The sequence below is a fragment of the Stylophora pistillata genome, chromosome 8 (genome assembly GCF_964205215.1).
Source record: "Stylophora pistillata chromosome 8, jaStyPist1.2, whole genome shotgun sequence".
Lineage (NCBI taxonomy): Eukaryota > Metazoa > Cnidaria > Anthozoa > Scleractinia > Pocilloporidae > Stylophora > Stylophora pistillata.
In genome coordinates, this window is record NC_142526.1 from 10421155 (window position 1) to 10441883 (window position 20729).

Below are 20729 nucleotides of genomic sequence, written 5' to 3' on the forward strand. Positions count from 1 at the left end.
TTGTTACAATTGTAACTCCCACCGACACAGCACCACAGTTTCTTTAGAAACTTACGTTCTCTATGCGAATAAAATCGTTGATCTAAAAGTGGAGCTAACAAAATACAAATCCTACCTACCTCTTTGTTAATTTTGCCTCTCCACGCCCGCCCGGAACTGCTGAGGATTAGCTTTGAGCGAGAATAACGCACCGTGATCTTGAAACAGCACACGGCAGTGATCTGCCGCTGATCGAGAAATGAGCCTGCGCTCCTCCCCGAATTTCTAGAATGTTCGGACGTCATTAAACCCCAGGTTGTTTGAGAAAAACTTAAGAACCTACATACTTTGTCCAGCATCACCAGGCGTGAAAACAAAAATTTTATATAGGGAGAAGAAACTACGTGTTGAGTAGATTCATGTTCGTGGAACAGGACTCATTATACAATCTTCAGTTCTGCAGATATTGTGGTTTGTTGTTATTCAGGTAACATTCTTCTTTAGATACAAATTTAATCTTTTGTTTCAATGTCTCTGTTTGCTGTTTATATTTGACCATGCAATGGAATTCTGGTTTTCCTACACCTTTCTAAAAATCTCTTTTCATATTAAATGTCTATAACATAAGCGCATCTTTAATGCTGAAAAGTGAGTATTAAAAATGCTCCACCAGTTTATTCCTCCTTTACAGCAAACAAAGAATACGAGCGTGCTTTGAAAACCAGTCATATTTTTTCGCCAATCACTAGTAATCACGTACGTTTTCTCCTTTTGAAAATATTTACCGCTTCCTGTCGAGTAAACAACAAGAGAACTTTCCTTAATTTCCTTGATTAGGTCCCTTTTAGTGTTTTGAATCTAAAATTGACTGGAAAGTAACAGTGTTTACATTTAGGAAAAAAACGAGCTTGGAGGCGGGTACAATGACGCACCAAAGGGAAAGTGTGTATAATTATCGATGCAAAATATTTCACGTCGAGATGTTCATTGTACTCTTCGATACCCACGAAGAAATAGAGTAAATGATGTTTCCTGAGAGATTATTAAAACATTTCGTTGATTTGCTACATTTCTATGACCGTCATTCATGGTTACCAGCTCGATAGAAATCTTTAAACTTTTCGCGCCACCTGTACGGTTTTATTATTATTTTATTTTATAATAGCAAATTATTCAACGTTTCATATCGCTCAGTTTTATTGAAAGAATTCAACTCTACATTTTATCCAAAAAAAAAATTTTTATATTTATTTGATCGCTTAGAAAACAAAGATTCTGCTTGTTGATTATACTGTGTTAGATCTTAATATTCATTGATTCGGAACTGGTTTATTTGAATTATTTTGTTCACTGGACTTCTTTCCCTAACAAGGAAAATGAAATTGTAAATAATCTGTTAAGACCATAAAAGGGTATAAACCAAACAGAATAAAATCTTAATTAGGAATTTATTTTACTGCGACGAAGGCGAAGGCGCTTGAGGGCGGCTAAAAAAATCTTGGGTTTCACGCCGCCAGCCACAAGGTGCATGTGCAAATATTGTTCGTGAACTTAATTGTGAAGACCCTAAAAAATTCAGACAATTTCACCGCCTAGACAGACTTTTGTTTCAAGAGATTTTAACCTTGGTAACACCATTAGGGACTTTAAGCAGTCACGACGGCAACGCCACGGAAGACTTCGATTAAAATATGAGTTTCTACTTTTAGTTAGAATTTCCAAAATGGCTGCATGTGTTTACTGTCTCATAGGGCGCCAGACCTCAAACTCGACATAACGCATAAAAGTAGCGTTGAATTCCAATTGTAAATTAAAATAATTTGCCCCCCGCGGTTTCGCTTCGCAGACGACGCAAATTTTGGTGATTTCAAGTTGTTGTTTTGCAAAGGACGGCTAAGAAATGTACAAAGTTTTAAAACGCACGTGCTGGGCTATTGTTCTGCCAATTAGATCCATTGTTTTTCCACTTTCTCGTTGCCGTAGCCGTCGTAGTTTGCTTAAAGTCCCTTATAAGCAAACCACGACGGCGACGGCAACGAGAACGTGGAAAAACAATAGATCTACTTGGCAGAACAGCACGTGCGTTTTAAAACTTTGTACATTTCTTAGCCGTCTTTTGCAAAACAACAACGCGAAATCCCCAAAACTGCGTCGTCTGCGAAGCGAAACCGCGGCGGCAAATTACTTTAATTTACATTTGGAACTCAACGCTACTTTTATGCGTTATGTTGAGTTTGAAGTCTGGCGCCTTATGAGACGGTAAACACATGCAGCCATTTTCGAAATTCTAACTAAAAGTAGAAACTCCTTTTTTAATCGACGTCTTCCGTGGCGTTGCCGTCCTGGCTGCTTAAAGTACCTAATTTTTCGGCGAGGGAGACACTGTTAGTAACAAGCATTACGCGCGAACGGAAGTCGGCAAAGATCAATTTGAAGATTTGTTTCATGTTGAGCCAGTGGTCTGCAAACTAACAAATGTTGGTGAAAGTCGCTCTCGGTTTCTTCGATAATACTTCGATAATTCACGTCTAGAAGTCCAACTTTGAGCGCGGGACAAAACCATATATTGCTCCTTAAATAGATATTCCCTTGTTTCAAGTCGCGGTGTACCACATTCCTTGAATGCAAAAATTCAAGTCCCTCGGGAAAAATTGGTAAAAAAATGTTGAAAGGCTTCGGCTGCTTGTATTCTATCGAGGCAATGGAAAAATTCGAGGAGATCTGAAACCTAAACATTAAGAACGAATAGCAGGAAATCAAAACACTTGTATTCCATCATTATAGCAACCAGTTTAGGATAAACAGCAACCTTCAGTAGATGCCGCAGATTTTGTAACATCTTTGTCTCCTTCACCCTCGCCAAAAAAATTATCACTTCACAACCACGGTTCTCTTCGAATGTCGAAAACAAATTTTTCGAGGTTTGCGTTTTCAAGACAACCCTCGGGGTTTCTCGAAAACGCAGACCTCGAAAAGTTTGTTTTCGACATTTGGTTGTGTTAAAAAAGATGTTTTTTGTAGGAGAATATTTAAAACGGCTGCAATTTTTCTCGGTCTGCGTTTTCGAGATACCCCAAAATTAACAATTAAAATTTATTACCAGCATATGGCAAAACATTTAAACCAATTACCGCGCATTAATTAAAACCACCATGATGGTGTTTTCAAATAAATGTAAATGAGTCGTGAATTTTGCACCTTGAGAGCGAAGAAAAAAATGTGGCAGACAGGAATTGTAAATACTCAGTTGTTTAATTATGTTTATAATGCAAATGCAAAAATTTAAGACTTCTTTAGGTTGAGTTTCAAACTTTATTTCAGCCTGATCTCAGGAATTAAAACAAATACACGAATAGAGGTGAATCATTTACTTTTTAATCACTTCCCTTTCGCTTTTTCGAAGTTAAAGTAATTTAACTTTAACTCAATCCGAACGGGTCTCTTCGTATCAGGACACAGCTTTTCCCGTATCCGGTTTTGTTTTTCATCAACACGTTTCAGAATCAGTTATGGGTGTGTTTTAAAGTTCACAGTTCATTCATTGTCCTCGATTCTATGATTAATTCATTGAAAAAAACATGGCTAAACTGTTTCTTTAGTAAACGAAAGATAAAAGAGACAGACCCATTTGCCAGGCCGAAACAATGGTAAGATCCAGGTTGAATATGTAAAATTAGCGTCATGGATACCTTCTTCAGTGAGGCTGTCTGTGAAATGGCTTTACAATTCAAAAGGCTTTTTTCTCACGTCGACAAACTAAAGACAGAATGGGCGATATTAAACCAATATAAGTGAAGCCATATTATTCATCAATACTTGAATGAAATGACAGTGCAGATTAAAATTCGGAAGTTGTATCCGTCTAAATTTCTTTCCTGTTATTGTCTAAATACCCTCTGAGCTACATTTAATTCGACCATAAACAACTTGTAAATTTTATTCCCCAGTCGCGTTTAATTGCTCTGTATTTTAGCGGAAATTAAAATAAAAGGAAAACTTACGTTTTTGGTCTCATTACTTGCTTAAGTTCCTGAAGAAAACAACGTGCAATACAGACGATACGACACATCCATTATATGCGGCGGGGACGTGCAAAAACGGTTTTGCAAGATGTGGTCGGTATGACAATATTATAAACGAACTGTGACTGTCTGCAGGGTTCTCTTAAGGTAAGAAAACGTCGCCAGCAAGTAGCTCATTGAATTAGGGTATTCAATTACCCATTTATTCCTTCTCTTCTTAAAATGTGGAAAGTGTTCATTGTTTGAGTCTAGAACACGCCTGAGTCTAGAAGCAAATAGAGATATATTCGCGAGCTCGAATTACACTTGAATTAAAGAGGACGAGTAGACATTTTATCGTTGGGAGGCTAGAAAACAAAAACTAAAATTAAATGATCGAGACTATGAATTCTATAGATCTGTCTGATAATTTTATTCCGATGTACAAATTTATTCCTCAGAAGTAATTTGGATATATCAACAAAGTTGAAATGGTAAATTGGCCACCGTAACGATTACAAAAGCTGACGTTTCGAGCCTTAGCCCTTTGTCATTCGCTCCGAAGAAGGGCTAACGCTCGAAACGTCAGCTTTTGTAATCATTACGGTGGCCAATTTACCATTTCAACTCTTTTGATATATCCAAATTATTTCGTTACTCCCACCGACGCGGCCCCAAACAGTTTCTTTCGAACTATCAGCCTTTATTCCTCAGAAGTTCGTCTTTTGCGCTCAGAAACCCTTTAATTTATATTTGGAGAATTCTCCTTTTGGTCACAAGACTGAAATTGTCTTAGTCTGTACTTTTCTTCACGACATATGCAGTTTTTTAATTACCAGGGAGATCCAAAGGAATTTCCAACCAAATTAAAGTATATATCCATTGGCTATCATACCGCGGGGCATTCAGGAATAGTCGACAAAGTTTTGTGAGCTATAATTTCTGTATTTCCCCTATTGGAAGTGGGGTGGGGGGGGAGGGGAATTAGTGATTGAAAGATACCCTCATCAAAACTTGCGTATACAGTTTTTAATAAAATATGATTTGGACAGTATCTGTGTCTTTTACGAAGGAAGACCTAATTTTTAGAATTACAAAAATTCTGTAATGATAATGCAATTTACTTGAACTTTAAATGTTCGTCACTGAGATCTTAATAATTCCTTTTTCGCAGCTGTTTCTGATCTTTATTGGTCTAACATTTCAGTTTTTTTCTCAACACTATGGTGATTTTTTGATTAAACTATTTAAGACTTTCCATGATTTGCTTGAATATCACAAATGGCGTTAGTAATGGTTTTCAAGTACATCTTTCTTCGCGAAAAAGGTTTCCAGGTTTCTAGAGAATTGCGTGTAAGTACAGGTCGTATTACTAATTTGCATACTCGCGTGCTTGTTCCCTGAATTAAACCTGCTCGTTCATCTGACAGGTTACTTTTGCCTCTCACATGTGGCCTGGCTGGCTTTCTCCAAAATGATCAAGTGGAAGACTTGGATGGTTTGGTTATCGCTAATATTAAGCATTTCAACCGCTGAATTATTTACATCTTTAAGTCGGATAAAAGGCTTGGTTCGCTTGGAAAGGGCTCTTTCGAACTCTCTCGACAATTATTTGGAACAGATGTCGGAACCCCCGGAAGTTCTTCAACAATTTTCCGATCAAGTCAGGAAAGAAAGGGACATCGCGGCGGGCGATATCGAAAAATATGCCTTTCATCCGATCAATTCCTTTCTGCTTGTGAGGCGATTCGTGCGACATTGGACAGAATTGGCCACCTTCCTCTCTAAAGGATCACCGAACGGTAAGGGTCATGGGGAATAAACGCTTCTCTTTATTGTCACGAAGTCATCCTGTGTGTTTTCATACTGACGTTCTATGTATAAATACTGTCAAGAGATGACAAGATTCAAAAGCAAGATCTGCATGAGGGGATCTCTGACATTACATTGTTTTAACTTTTGTTATGAAGACGTTAACGAACTTGTGCGTGCGCGACTCGCGTGCGCGTGCTTTGGGTTTTTTTGGTTAAAAATACCGTCAGCAAATCACGTGGACCTTTTTGTTTTTGACGTGTGCGATTTTATTTTAGAAGAGTGGAAAGTTTTTTTAGTTTATCGAGTGGCGGTTTGTTTAACAGTCGTTGTCGTTTACCGCGAGTTCACAGTTTTCCGTGGTGGAATAAGCGTGTGTGTTTGTTTTGATTTCCGTTTCGCTTCCGAACACCTTCATTGGTTAGAAAAATATAAACAAATTAAAAGAAGCCCACAAGATAAAAGATGAAAGGGACCGGGCTAAAGGTTATGTCAAGAGCTCCCTAAGTGAGCACAATATCTTGTTTGTGTGTTCACGTAGAAAAAAATCCTACTGTTTCCCGCGGGGCCAGTGATTACGTATTTTGCTATACTTCCCTAGTAAAAACAAAAAAACAAAAACAAAAACAGAACAAATTATATAAAAACTGTTGACGAGTCATAGGACATTAATTTTCTTGACACTGGCTGGTACACAATTTTCCCGAGGTTTCAAGGCACGTGACCTATGTCGCCTGATACGTTCTCCTCCAATCGAAAAACGTAATCGAGTTTGGAGTTTGTCGTCGGTGTGAAGGATAACGCTAAAACAAATGGTTTTTTAGTATGAACTAAAAACATATGGCTCCATGTTTTCCCTTTTTTCTGACAAGTCCTAGATCTCTACTCCGAGCTCATGATCAACCGCCGAGCATTTCCCACACCGAAAGACTTCATGGGAAGCCTCAACGCCATTCTACGCATCCAAGAGATTTACAATCTCAGCGCAAGCGCTCTCGCTGATGGAGATCTGCATCAAGCAATACCAAGCGGGGGCCTAGGTGCTGATGAGTGTTATGAGTTAGGAATCGGCAGCAGTGATCAGAAAAATTACGAAGGGGTTATAGGGTGGATGAAAGAAGCTCTTAAACGTATGAGCCCGCCATATGAGTACAGCGGTGCACTTATAAAAATTGACGTTCTGGAATATTTAGCTTGGGCGGAGTATAAGGTGAGTTGAAGAAAGGTTGTGCCTTAACTCATTGCGCCTGCGTCGCCAACTATAACATTTTCAAGGTGTTCCACTTAACTCTTATGCAACGCCTCTGAAAAGGCTGACTTACCACAAACGGATTTATCTCTTACGTCACAGCGGACTGCTCATAAGCTAACTGTAAAATAGTCAAACGACGAGGTCGTGTAGATTTAATTATTTCATGCGCGCCGAAAGCAATACATGCAGGGTTTGGGAGCGTGAATCTTGGACGAGAGCTTTTGATACAAATATAGACTATGCCTCTTGAAAAACTTTGATGGTACTTTCTTCCTTCAAGACTGCGGTTTTCCCTCCACTCTCCTGGCAAGTTTAAGGCTTTATGACATCTGTAGCACTTGAAAAACATGAGCTGTTTGAATGGACGGTGGTAGATACATTTTTTGTTTTAAGCAGAACGACTTCGCATGAATTTGTGTGATATTCTTAACGACCTATAGAAATTCAATGAAATATAAGCACATGGAAGAGAAGATGAAGTACATGTAGTAGTTATGGTAGCAGATCCAGGGGGGAGGGTTTAGGGAGTCCTTAACCACCCGTCAGACTCTTCAGAGGGTTTTTTCAATACTTATCTGACGCCAAGACTAGGTTGCATGTTATAAAAGAAGACTATACTCAGTGTGAGTGTATATAATATAAAGTTACTTGTCTTCAAATATTTATCAGATTATTTTGGCTCTAGAGTTAAAAAAATGGTGTTCTCTGAATCAAAATTTCGGATCCCATTTTCTCCACCTTCCATCGAAAAACTACTAGATGCACCCTTGACTTAGTAAACGCCATGGCTTGATGGAGCCGATGTCCGATGTCCGATCTCCGATCCCCGATATCTGATGTCCGATGTACAGTGTTGACGCGACTGAGTCTCTTCATTTTGCAGGTTGGACTCCTTGAAGATGCAATCATACACACGAAAGATATTCTTGACGAAGGTAACTTTGATCCGATCGTTCTGATGCCCTAAAACAGGGTCACAAAATGAAGATCATGTTACGAATTCTTTCTTCCCCAGATCCCACAAGTAAACAAGCGCATGTTAACCTTGGACATTTCGAGGCAGAGATGATACGACGCAGTACGAACGTAAATCATTCAGCAAGAAACAAGGTAGACAACAAGACAAATAGAAAAGATAACAAGTTCAAATATGAACGCTTGTGTCGCGGAGAAACACGGAAGGTTGGTATCAGTTACAATCTTGTTATTTTACTTTTAAATCCCACCAAATTATCCTATGCGACGTTGAATTCTCACTGCTACAGAGGGGTCTGGTGCACCGTTTTACTGTGATTGGTTAAGAAGGCTCGTACCGCCCTACCAACCAATCAGATGCAAACAAAAGCTAAACGAATCGCGACTGGTCACCCACATTTCCCGCGCTTGACTGTTTCCACTTTGAATCACGATTGGCTCCTTGTCATATTTGTTTTGTTCTGATTGGCTATGATGATAACTTTGGCTTTGGACTCACGACATACACTCAAAACGCGTTTTTTTTTTCTTTATCAAATTGATAGTACTCGCTGCTATCTGAGCCATGCGAACGTGGTCCTAGCTTAATTCTTTTATCCACATGGGCCGACTACATATATCTTTCCTCCACACATGTTTTCTAATCAGTACAATACACGTTTTATTTGTAATTTGCAGTCCCAGAGACAAAGAGACAAACTGAGTTGCTACTACAATAGAAATCGTCCAACACAAGTGCTGAGACCAGTTAAAGTAGAAATGTTAAATTCGGATCCAGATCTCTACCTGTTTCATGACTTCATTTCAGAGAGCGAAATCGAGCTGGTAAAGAGACTTGCCAAGCCTCAGGTAATCTAAAGCTATTTTTTCTTTTAACTATATATTTTTAGCAGAAATTCGTCTATGTAAATCAGTATGACAAAGTAATCTACAATGTCAATCCAAACCTGAAAAAGGTCCTTGGAAAATTTAAAAAGGAATGTAGAAAAATTGAAATAGTACAACGTGGATACAACCGAATTTTTATCAGAGGCATTATTGTACCCTTAACACCAGGATCCCATTGACGGTGGCCTATAGCTATCTGCACTGGTTCCTTGAGTCAGCTCTTTGCCACTAGTTTATTCCACTAATTTATTCCACTAGTTTATTCCACTAATTTATTCCACTAATTTATTCCGCTAATATATTCCGCTAATTGATTCCACTAATTTATTCCACTAATTTATTCCACTAATTTGTTCCACTAATTTATTCCACTAATTTATTCCACTAATTTATTCGTGTTTTTATCGTTGCCATGTTCCCACCAATAACGTAGCTCCATTTTCTGCCTTTAAAAGCACACACAACCCACAATTCTTCTATTCGCTCTGACGAAAGGCTAACGCTCGAAACGTCAGCTTTTGTAATCGTTACGGTGGCCATTTTACCATTTCAACTTTGTTGATATATCCAAATTATTCCTTTGCCGAGTATATTTATTTTAAGAACGGCTTTTTCCCACAAAAAAATATCATGTTTTTCGTCGAGTCAACCGCAAATCCCCAAAGCTGGCATGCCCAGTGCATGTCAGTGGATGTTGGACGTATAACAATAGGATCTCATAGTTCTGTTTTGATTGGGTCTTAGAACCCGATACTTCCCCTGGAAGCCTATTGATAGATCTACTCGGGAAAGAATTGAATCCAAGCCTTAGTATAGGAGATAGAGGGTTCTATTGATGAGCTACTGTCAACACTCGATAAGAAAGATTTATCTTGTTTCATAACTGCATGTTTTGTCAGCAAGCACTGCGAAATGAGTTTCATCAGTTACGTACCTAAAAGACAAGACAAGGATCTGTGCAACATCATTTTTCTCCTGTTTTAGCTTAAGAGAGCTGTTGTCACCGATACAGATACTGGAAAAGAGTTCAAAGCAGATTATAGGATAAGTCAAAGGTGAGGAAGACATTGAGAGAATAATTCAAAGAATTCAATTCCTGAAACACGTTAGTCCATATGCGCTCTAATGAGCTACCCCCTGTTTAATAAGCGCCCAAACCCCCTCCCTTCTGACTTAGTTAAACCAAGGAGGACTGATTACAATTTTAAGAGGCACTAACATGCTTTACTTACCTAAGGTTAACAGAACCAAGCATGGTCCTAAGTCATTTCGTTATTTTGCTGCTAAGACTTGGAACGCGCTACCGGATGCTATGCGCGCAAAGGTTGGCACAAGAACGTTTCTTCACGATATCCGTAGCCTAAAATTTTAAGTCTTTAGTTTTTTGATCTCTGTTATACTACACATGTATACAAACATATATTTAAATTTTCGATATCCTTTTTGTAATAATATTTTACTTAATGTACATAATTCTTAATGTAGGTTGTAATTTTTTAATGAATATTTTGTTGTGGGCTTCCTGGAAGGTAGCTTGTAGCTAAGTGTGGTGCCACATTAACAAAGAACTACTACTACTACTACTACTACTACTACTACTACTACTACTGCTATTACTACTGCTGCTGCTGCTGCTACTCTATGATTTACCCGCTTCCCTCTCTAACAAGCCCTTCTTTTTCTCTTCGCACGAAATAAATTTGGGAAAATAAAGTTTCAGCATGCAGTACTACTTGTATGCCTTGATTGGTTTCTATTCTAGGCTCGACAACAGAGAAAATGCTCGTCGTTCGCGATATTCCAAAAACTAAGTGACATTCTGAAGAAACGTTATTATTCGCAAGTTGGGCTGCAGCTGACTCGTCACCAGTCGTCTTCGTGCGCGGCACGGGGCGAAGTGGGAGCGCAGGATGAGATGGGTCCCTTGCTTCCCAATTTTGCGCCTTACCGCGTGTTGTATGAAGACGACTGGGAATGAGTCAGGGGCCGCGGGTAGTTCTGTGCTAAGTATCTCTTCCACTCCCTCCCTGTCATCAAACAAATACTTCTTCTGGAAGTTCTATCAATTAATTCTCCCCCCCCCCCCCCCACAACCCGTCAAGAGATTATCATGGCCTTTAGAGTGACCATTCTTTCTTCCAACTATTTATCTCATCAGCGCCTGGCTGGATGACCATGATTCTCCTATCGTAAAAAGAATAAGCCAGAGGATTCAAACTATCACGGGTCTTTCTCTAGATTCTGAACACTCGGAAGCATTACAGGTAAGAATTTGCATCACTGCTCCGACGAAAACTCTCTCTAACTTCATTTCACGGTCCTCTGAAGAAGAGAGAGAACTCTCACGGAGCTCTGGAAGCGAAGTTGATCTTCCTCGTAACCCAAGCGCGCTACGAAATGAAGAGTCAAGCAGTGGGACTGGGGAAAATGCAGCCAAAAGTTGCAGAGGCGTGTGTATTTTGACTTTTCTGACAGAGGCGGAAAAAAATAGCCGGAGGACTTGGGAAATTGGTAAAGCATGAACTTAAAATAGGAATGCATCATAAAGCTCAGAAACTGTTGAGTTTTCCTAAAGGGACAATTTTCTACCGAGGGTTGAAGTAATCTTGGATGAGAGCTGAATAATGAAATGCTACGTCAGTCGCAACCAATCAGATTCAAAATTAAAACCAATCGTCACTTTGATTTGCAAAATAGCGTTATATCAACTTTCAAATGTAGGCACATGCATGATTCTAATGACCCTATCGATGTTATTGTTTACAAGGTGGCAAACTATGGTATAGCAGGACATTATGAGCCACACCACGATTTCCTCCAGGTTAGTTGTAAAAGCGGCTAGATTGCCTAAGTTTAGGCATTTACCGAGATAACTGGGTCGAGTGTACCAAGTCGAGGTTAAATAGGAACGGACAGTGTTCACGCAAAGATCAACAGAAAAAAGGAATGTAAAACTAAGCAACAAAAGTCAACCAACCATGGAAAAGTTTCTTTCATGCCCATGCCCCCCCCCCCTTCCCCCCTCCTTCAGATCCAGGTACAGTTGGTCAGATATTCTCAAGAGTTTTATTTAGTTAATGAAATATAGTTATTTTCTATTGCCATCAGAATCCAGACGGAAGCCTTCCTTCTAACGTTATTGACGGCGACAGGATAGCTACAGTACTGTTTTACGTATGTTAACTTTGAACGAAAAATTTAACTTGATAGGGGACCATGTTAATCGATGAAAGTTTTGCTGACCTTTGAGGGCGTGCTTACTATAACTTGGTTAGGAATGTCACCCCATTACTTCGTCTTAAACTTATTTAAGATTGTTGCAATATGAATAAGCGATCAACAGTCGCTCGCCCTCAGTTTGGTAGGCAGAAACATGTTCAAATAATTAAGCCTTACATCTCGCTTTGACCTGTTAATATCCTTCCAGGGGAATACTAGTTGTCATAGACTGTACAGGGAGATTGGCAAAAGAGGTATCTGTCACTAGAGGTTTATATCACTTTTCAATGAACTGGCATCTTTCTCATCTTTAGATGAGTGACGTGGAAGCCGGCGGTGCAACGGTGTTTTTAGACGCTGAAGAGATTGTCTATCCCCGAAAGGTTTGTAGTCATCAAAGCCCTGTCTATTCAACGGACGAAGAATAAAGACGAAGACGAAGACGAAGCTCTGAATGACATATCTTTTCAAAGAAACTATCTTCTATTCTGCTTCGTTCCGCTGCATTTGTTTAACTAGTCCAATTAAATCATTGTCCAGGATTAAAGAAGTATTTTTTTGTATGGAATTATACCTTTTCAGGGTGACGCAATATTTTGGTACAATCTTAAAAAAGATGGTAGCCCTGATGTTAAAACGATGCACGCTGCCTGCCCTGTGATCATCGGCTCAAAATGGGGTAAATATACACACCTTATTCGATGGTTTAAAATATAATATGCGCGGATAGTTTGCAAGTTGAGTAGTAGGTCTGCTCGTATTATATGTTAAACCATAAAATAATGCATTATTCCACTACTGTTTCATTTTCTAGTATTTTGGCTCCTGGTTTAAGAAGTACATCAAACAGCCTTACGCGATCCATAGGATTCACACATTTTTGTGTCAAGTCTGCTCTCCGAATAAAAATTAATGCGAGCCCAGAAAAATTGTACTTAACGAGATTACGGGAGCAATTTCAAATTTCCTCCCCAGAACTTGATTCAGTAATGGTCGTCTTTCTAAATCAAAATGTTAGTTACGAGCGGCCCGAGAGCACAGATTTCCGGTTTTGGCAGAAAAGCGAAACCGGAAATAAATCTACATGCGTAGGCTAATCGCGTAATACATCGTGGGTAATTTGATAAGGATGTTACTGTTAAAGCCTTCTTTAGAAGACGAGGCCATTGGCAACTGTTTTGAATGCTAATTAAGATCCTTTCTGTTTTGTGTATGTAGTTGCTAACAAGTGGATCAATGAAAGAGGCCAGGAGTTTCGCCGGCCATGCATACGAACCTGAAAATTTTACATTTTTTTGGTTTGTTATAGTTTCTTTTTGATTCAAAACACAATTTATTTCCATAGTTCTTGTGTTGTACTCATTGTCATTTTCTTTTGGTGATTTATTATTAGTTTTAAGATCATTCCCTTCTGTCAAATCATAATGAAAAAAAGCAACAACTTGCATTACAATTGACAACCTAATGTCACCTTGAAGAATGGTTGCAAAGAAAAAAAAATTAAAGTACAAACAAAAAAATTGAGACAATTTGGTTTTATCAATTGAGTTGATTTACATTAGCCACTGTAGGGTTTCCACAGCTGACAACGTGTTAGCCCTTTCCTCATTCTCTCTGAAAGGGTGATGCTTGCAACATCAGCCTCTGAAATTCTCTACAGGGCTTATTACATCTTATAATCTTAGCTGATAAAACCAAATTACCCTGCAATACCTCCCAAGGATGCAGCACCCTCTATTATCAGTTCCTTCGCACTGAGTTCCCTGCCCTGTTACCAACCTTAGTGCTTGCTTTCTTCATGTCATAATGCATATTTCTCCAAAGAGGGATCCTATAACAAAACTCTTAATTTGTTTTCCCTCTCAAGCCAGAGAGTGCTCTGTTCCTGGTCCAAAATTTATTAACCTCTGATGAGAGCCCATGCAAGCACAGTATACTACTCAACCATAGAAAATTATTTTTGACTTACATGGATGAAGCTCGATAAGAAATTCATCCTACAAATCACATACACTCAAACACTGATGGTCGCTGCTACCTATTTGAAACTTGTGAAGAAACCTTTCTCCCCACGACACAGTATGTCAGTCCTCATGCAAAAATGTGTAAAAGGTTTTAAAATGCTCCTAGTATCAAAGAATAAAGCACCCATATGCAAACCAGATGTTTATTGCAGAAAACATTCTGCTATTCAATTTAACTGTGGCAATTTAAAAGCAAGAATTCTGTGGTCTCCAAAAAATACTACTCATTCACCTTCACTTTGACTGTAATGACAACAATATCAAAGAAACAAAAACTTGGACCTACAATAGCAGTACATCATTGGCTGCTATTGTAGATTTAAGCTTTCCTCTTAACAGTCTTTTGTTTTCTTTCATCCTACACTATGCAAGAATTGCTCAGCAAGTTACCTAATGCTAGTACTGCAATAACCATGGTTGGCTAGATTATAAGAAAGGAAACTGCTCTCTAAACTTTTTTATCATTGAGAAGCCAAGTGCCTGTGGTACAAGAGTAGGGAAAGAACACATCCAGTAAATGAAACTTGTTCGATTGCTCTCTTAGAATGGTCTGTTTTATTATTGTTTTTTTTTTTGGTTTTGTTTTCGTCTTTCTTTCAATGTCCATAGCCTGGATTGCAAAAAGCTGTAGATTTGTTTATTTGTTCTGCAATGCCTTGTGGCCAACAACCATTTCTTCTCCCATGGCTTTCAGAACAGTTACAAGCAGACCTTCACCATTGTCGAATTTGCTTCTTATCTCTTTCCCCAAATCAGTTTCTGGTAATTTCAAGTCCTCTCGTATTTCATTGTTATCGTCCATCAATTCCAAAAATCCATCGCTCTGAATATCATTCAGCTACATGGAAAGGGAAGCAAATAAATACATCTGTGGTACTTCACACATTTCAAAAGCTGTTAGACACTGAATAATTTACCCTTTCATGTCCAAGATCTCATTAGTAAATATATAAATAAATAAATAAATAAATATATAAATATGTAAATTGATGCTCCCCCTTAGGAGCTTTTCAGCCACAATGTAAACTAAGTGTTTAAAAATCCCCACTGGCAGGAGGCAGACCAGTGGGCTATTAACAGAGCGCAGCCGAGGAGTTGAACTAGGGGCATCCAAGAACAAATCCAGTGAGTGGCAGGGTGGAGGATTTGAACCCAGGACACCAGATTACAAGTCCAGCACCCTAACCACTTGGCCACGCCACCTCCTAAATCTCCTTACTGTCTGCCATACAGTTCTTTTAATTCCTTTCCAGCCTCCCACACCCTTACAACTCCTTTACATTATCAGAGCAAAGTTCTACTTCAGCAAAAAAAAAAAGATTGGGGAACTCTCCTGCAGCCTGATTAAAAATTCTAGTTATCTAAGAAAAGAGAAACAAATAAACACCTGTTAAACCCCTGATTTTGGGCACTTGAAGGAAATTATATTGCCAGTACATGTCACCAATTACTGGTAGATATAAAATCCTGGTTACCAACAATATACTCAAGGCAGAGACTGCAACCCAAGATCCTGAAACTCCCACCAAAGTTTACACCCATGTGATATGGTTCTTGTAAGCTACACCACCAGTACATGCCCCGATAGATATAGGAACAAAATTTACCTGGTAGTCACTACGACTGACATTTGGGACATTCATGTTGTGAGTCGAGGGACAGATATCCTCGTACTTCTTGGAAGTGAAGATATCGATGCCTACCAAGTGAACCTTCAAGAGAAAAACTTATTTTAGCCTTCACCTTTTCCATCTTAACATCATTAACCATATTCTCCATAATCCTCTCTGTACATTTCCTTTGTAACTCATAAGGAGAATTAACTTATCAATCGAAGCTTCTTGGGTTGGTGATCATTTACTTTATTTCTATTTATTTATTTATTTATATTTATTTTTATTTATTTATTTCTATGGTCTTAACCCTTGAACTCCCAGAGGTAATAAACATAAAACTTCTAACTGTAATATCTTTCTGTTATCCAGCAAAAAGGTAATGAGAATACTCAATCTTATCAGCTAGAAGTCATAATCTTGATCTAACACCAAACTCCTGTAACTAATTAACAAGGAAATGTGGAGCAGCAAAAGGAGAGATTCAATCAGTTAAAGCAGTATTACTATATGAGGAAATTACATGCTGGTCACTCTTGGGGGTTAAACCAAGAAGAGCAACAAGCACCCAATTTCTCCTTCTTCATGACAGCAGGGAAAACTAACTGTGTTTCAATATTTCACATTGGCTTTGTAAGAAGATACAGTAGCAAAACTTTTGGACACACATTTGGCCAAATCCAAACCCTGGTCTACTGTCTACAGGCTGCTTCTTTCACCTCATTTTTAGTACTAATGAAAAATCCTAAAATTTTTGAAACACTAATTAAGAAAATTGTTTAAAAGCAATTTCCACAATTTTGAGAGGAATCCAAAGCATAAATTACCAGCAACAGATTTGGATGTGTGCTGTAATTTCACATTCAAAATCTGCTCTATGTTTTGTATAAAAATAACAGTACCCCTGGAACATTTACTGAATGGTTCTAAGTTTTGCATGCAGTCAGAGGGTGTCCACAATAACCTGGCAGCCAACTTTTTCTCATTTGCTTTGCACTTTTGCACAGATATGGAGACCAGGTCCACTGAGACCATTTTAAAGCAGCAGAGCTTAAAAAATCTGGCCAATACAAATTCACGCTAAGGAAGTGTTCGTCATTTATCTTGTACAGCTTTACCGAGCCTTTGGCTTGATGCCTTTTATTTCTTTCAAGTAGTAAAATCTATATTGTGGCTATCTCAAATTAACTGCCGCCCAGTTAGCCCAATGGATAGTGCGCTGGACTGTTGTGCGGGAGGACGAGGGTTCAAGCCACAGCTGGACCAACACTCAAGGTCTTAAAATAATTGAGAAGAATTTGCTGCCTTTTTATAACATCAAGAAATGGTTAGATATTCTAGTCTTCTCGGATAGGGACGAATAAATGGAGGTCCCGTCTCCTGCAGGGTTAAGGGCAGGAGACGTTAATTTCCCACGCACGAGATTACTGTGTGATGGATGTCCTCCCCTGGGGTGGGATGGTGGGTTTGTATTGTTGTGAAGGTCGTAAGTTAGATAACTCATTGGGTTTATTACATCACCTTTGTTAAATAAAGTATTGTTGTATTGTATTGCAAATGAAGCCCTAAAAAATAAATCCCAGTTATAAAAGTGGTAGGGGGGTGGAGGAATGTGATTCTAAACCCTGCCTGGTACCTTAGCATGACCGTGTTTCCCAGTCTTTGAAGTAGACATCTCAACTATTTTGCAAGGACGACCTTTTATGAGAACGTAACCATTTTTGCGAAGAGCGGAGCATTGCTGCGGATAAGTGTCAGAGGCACCGGCATCTCCTTGTCCCTCAAAGTCTTCATCAGCCATGACAACAGGAACTGAAAAATATTACAAAGACCTTGTTAGATCTCACTGAAACACAACTTCCTTGAGAAAACTCCACTAAATCACAGGAGCCTTATCAAAAGAGGTGGTTAACAATTACTGTGTTTTCAGGTTTCCAACTATAACTAGACATGAATGGGAGGAAAGCTCAAAGAACCTTACAGAGGTTGCCTCCAAAGTAACCTTCTGACTCTGGATGTAATCTACTCCACAAATAAACATTGAATAGAGCAATAAAAATTGTGGTCTATTTTACGCACTTATTTTTTTACTCTAAGCAGATAGGAAAAAAGAATAATCTATTGTATACCACCACAGGAACAAGGCTATGAAAATAAACAGGATAATGCAATTGTTCATCTGGCAGTAAATGGCAGCCAAGATTGCTGTCATGTAGGTTAAAAAGAAGTGACTTATCCACTGAGATTTTACTGTCCTGACCTACACATCGTCTGCGTTTTCTACACCCTACCATTATATTTAAAGAAAGATCTAGAGAATGTAGAGAAACGGGCATTGTCAATCATTTGCCTGGGCCTGGCCTATAGAGAGGCCTTAGAGCTTTCAAATATTGTGTCTATCAATGACTACATCGCCAGCTTATGTAAAAAGACCTTCCTCTCGATTGGTAATGACCCGGCCCATTGCTTACATAAAATGCTTCAATCATCATGGCCGTCGTGTTATAATCTCCAGTGCAAAAGGCATTTTGCGATTCCCAAATGTAGAACCGAGCATTTCAAAATTAGTTTTTTAGTAAGATCATGCATTAACAACGAATTTCAGGGCTTGGTGAGTTTTGTAAATGAGATAAATGAGGGCCACTGGTTTATCAGCGCAAGCTGTTATGTGTCTACCCTCTTTAAATAAAGTCAATTATTATTATAATAATAATAATAATAATAATAATAATTTTATTTATATAGCGCTAAAATCCACTAATTGTCCAAAGCGCTGTTACCCACCCAACCCACCCCAGGGGAGGACATCCATCACACAGTGATCTCGTGCGTGGGAAATTAACGTCTCCTGCCCCTAACCCTGCAGGAGACGGGACCTCCATTTATTCGTCCCTATCCGAGAAGACTAGAATATCTAACCAATTCTTGATGTTAAAGAAAGGAAGCATATTCTTCTCAGTTAATTTTAAGACCCTGAGTGTTGGTCCGGCCGGTATTGATAACAGTTCAAGCTTTCATCATATTTATAGGATATTATATGAACTTCATATATTCATTGTATAGGATATTATTATTTATTTAGGACTTTAATACAATCCGACCTCTATTAAGCGTCCCCCCTCCATTGTGCGACCACTTTCCAAAGTCCCAATTCATTGCTCAGTTAACTGCTGTATTTGATACCTCTTTTCAACGGCCACCTCTATTAAGCGGCCGCAGCCACCTTTTTGCTGTCGCAAGTGTATTATTTACATGGTTTTTTACCTCCATTAAGCGGCCAGCAAATTATCTTTCCAAGCGAAATGGTGACAGTTGATACAAGGTGATAACTGATAACAAGAAAACAAGAACTGCAATATAATCTCTACCATAACAAGTCACATACACGTGCAAACTTTTCACATCCGGCGCTATACAAGCATGACAATTGCTAACAATAGATAGAGCTGAACCACTGTTTTGTTACAACCAAAATCTGTACAGGAAAACTTTATTACTACTGCACTGGAAATCTACAAAACTCCATGCTCCTCAAGTTTTGATTTTAACCATTGAATTGAAAACTTGTCTCCTGTGAAGCAGTACTCGCATGGAATTTCTAAACCATAGCCGGCCCCTCTGTTAACGTGTTTGCCTTTTACAACACCTCTTCCTTTGTTTGTTGGCCTCTTGAGAAATTTGTAAGCCATAGGGCCATAAGCCCAACGTGCCCTCTGTTTTAGAGCTAGAACTATGCATGGGCTGGAAATGCACTTGATGTTTTGTTACAATGAATTTTGGATTTATCTTCATATATGCATTTTTCTATATAGAGTCAATAAAATCATGTTTTCTGCCATTCCTATCCAATTAAAATTGTACCTCTATTAAGCTGCCAACCTCTATTAAGCGTCCACTTTTCAAAGTCGGGGGGGTGGCCGCTTAATAGAGGTCGGACTGTACTATCATATTACTATTATAAGTTATATATTTATACTTTATTGTAAATACACAATTCAGCTCAGTGGCTGCAAGCTTTTTACAAATAACCTATCTATCTACAATCTGATAGTTCAGATCAGATGTAATCCAAACATAAGTAAAAGTAGATGATTCCTATTTTTTTTTAAATAATAAAATTCAAAGGTGACCTCAAGCTCTTTCACTTTTTAAACTTGAATTTCACTTTAAAAAAGTTCTTCCGAAATATGTTATAATGATAGACGATATATTGCCATGTATTCTGTAAGTTAATTTAGAAGATTCGAATGTGTGTTAATCCAAAAGTCAGCAAAACCTGAGCCTGCGAGTTATGTTCTACGATTCCCCTGATATTTGAAGGAAGTATTCAATGATGTATTGCTGGTAGTAATACTATGGATTATTCATCTAAAATGGGGCTTCATTCAACTAGAAATTACACATAAACTACCGCCAAATTCGAGGAAACAGAAACGAGGTAACCATTCGCGTTTCCACAAATGTCGGGCGAGATTTTCACATCACGTGCAGGGCTTGGTGTAGAGCCGGTTTTTTATTCATTTGACCGGGAAACAAATTCGAATAGGTTCGGAAAAAAAGACTCAAGACTAAATCAACTAGAGTGTAATAACAGTGAACGTCCAGGAAATCTATGTTAATAAGGTTAAAGATCGATACATCGTATAGCGAAAGCGAGCCACTTCATTAACTTCGTCGTACGTACGAAGGTCCTTATAATGAGAACGACCTTCGATATTTCATCCCTGGACTCAGCATGAAAGAGCAGCAATATTTCGCCATACAATGGCCAAAAAATTGGCAAAAGAGTGAGAAATAACTAGCAAATTCTATACTCACAGCTAGCAGTCAAGTTCTAAGGCAACAAAATGGTGAATTGAGACACTTACACTTGAACTGAGCTTCTCGCAACGTGGTTTAGAAAGGAAGGCGATGGGTTCCGTGCGTACCTAAAGGGGGTGCTAACAATTGCTGATTGCACAATCCA

At 38.7% G+C, this 20729-nt stretch overlaps 2 protein-coding genes and 1 long non-coding RNA gene across 9 annotated transcripts; 1 reads left to right on the forward strand and 2 right to left on the reverse strand.

Annotated features, from left to right (window-relative positions):
- The first annotated feature begins 280 nt into the window (after positions 1-280).
- On the forward strand, positions 281-14774 carry LOC111332436 (prolyl 4-hydroxylase subunit alpha-1). Of its 6 annotated transcripts, none has more exons than XM_022937771.2 (14): positions 281-466; positions 5411-5782; positions 6665-7002; positions 7928-7979; positions 8060-8226; positions 8698-8868; positions 9892-9962; positions 10145-10231; positions 11066-11171; positions 11675-11728; positions 12016-12081; positions 12441-12509; positions 12709-12805; positions 13345-14774. In XM_022937771.2, exons 2-14 carry the CDS (start codon positions 5455-5457, stop codon positions 13404-13406), a joined length of 1668 nt encoding a protein of 555 aa, XP_022793506.2. In that variant the 5' UTR covers positions 281-466; positions 5411-5454; the 3' UTR covers positions 13407-14774. The 6 variants fall into 6 exon arrangements, with proteins under 6 accessions (XP_022793506.2, XP_088585722.1, XP_088585723.1 ...); XM_088729596.1 differs by having other exon boundaries at positions 6671-7002; XM_022937770.2 differs by lacking the exon at positions 281-466 and adding an exon at positions 4012-4148.
- LOC148724923 (uncharacterized) lies at positions 3278-4121 on the reverse strand. The gene is made up of 2 exons (XR_015990397.1): positions 3981-4121; positions 3278-3735 (listed from the first exon to the last, which is right to left on the reverse strand). It is a non-coding gene; the product is annotated as an uncharacterized LOC148724923 (long non-coding RNA).
- LOC111332437 (eukaryotic translation initiation factor 5A-1) lies at positions 14278-20721 on the reverse strand. Of its 2 annotated transcripts, none has more exons than XM_088729600.1 (4): positions 20632-20721; positions 17400-17575; positions 15758-15862; positions 14278-14988 (listed from the first exon to the last, which is right to left on the reverse strand). In XM_088729600.1, exons 2-4 carry the CDS (start codon positions 17562-17564, stop codon positions 14788-14790), a joined length of 471 nt encoding a protein of 156 aa, XP_088585726.1. In that variant the 5' UTR covers positions 17565-17575; positions 20632-20721; the 3' UTR covers positions 14278-14787. The 2 variants fall into 2 exon arrangements, with proteins under 2 accessions (XP_088585726.1, XP_088585727.1); XM_088729601.1 differs by having other exon boundaries at positions 20582-20698.
- Positions 20722-20729: the final 8 nt, after the last annotated feature.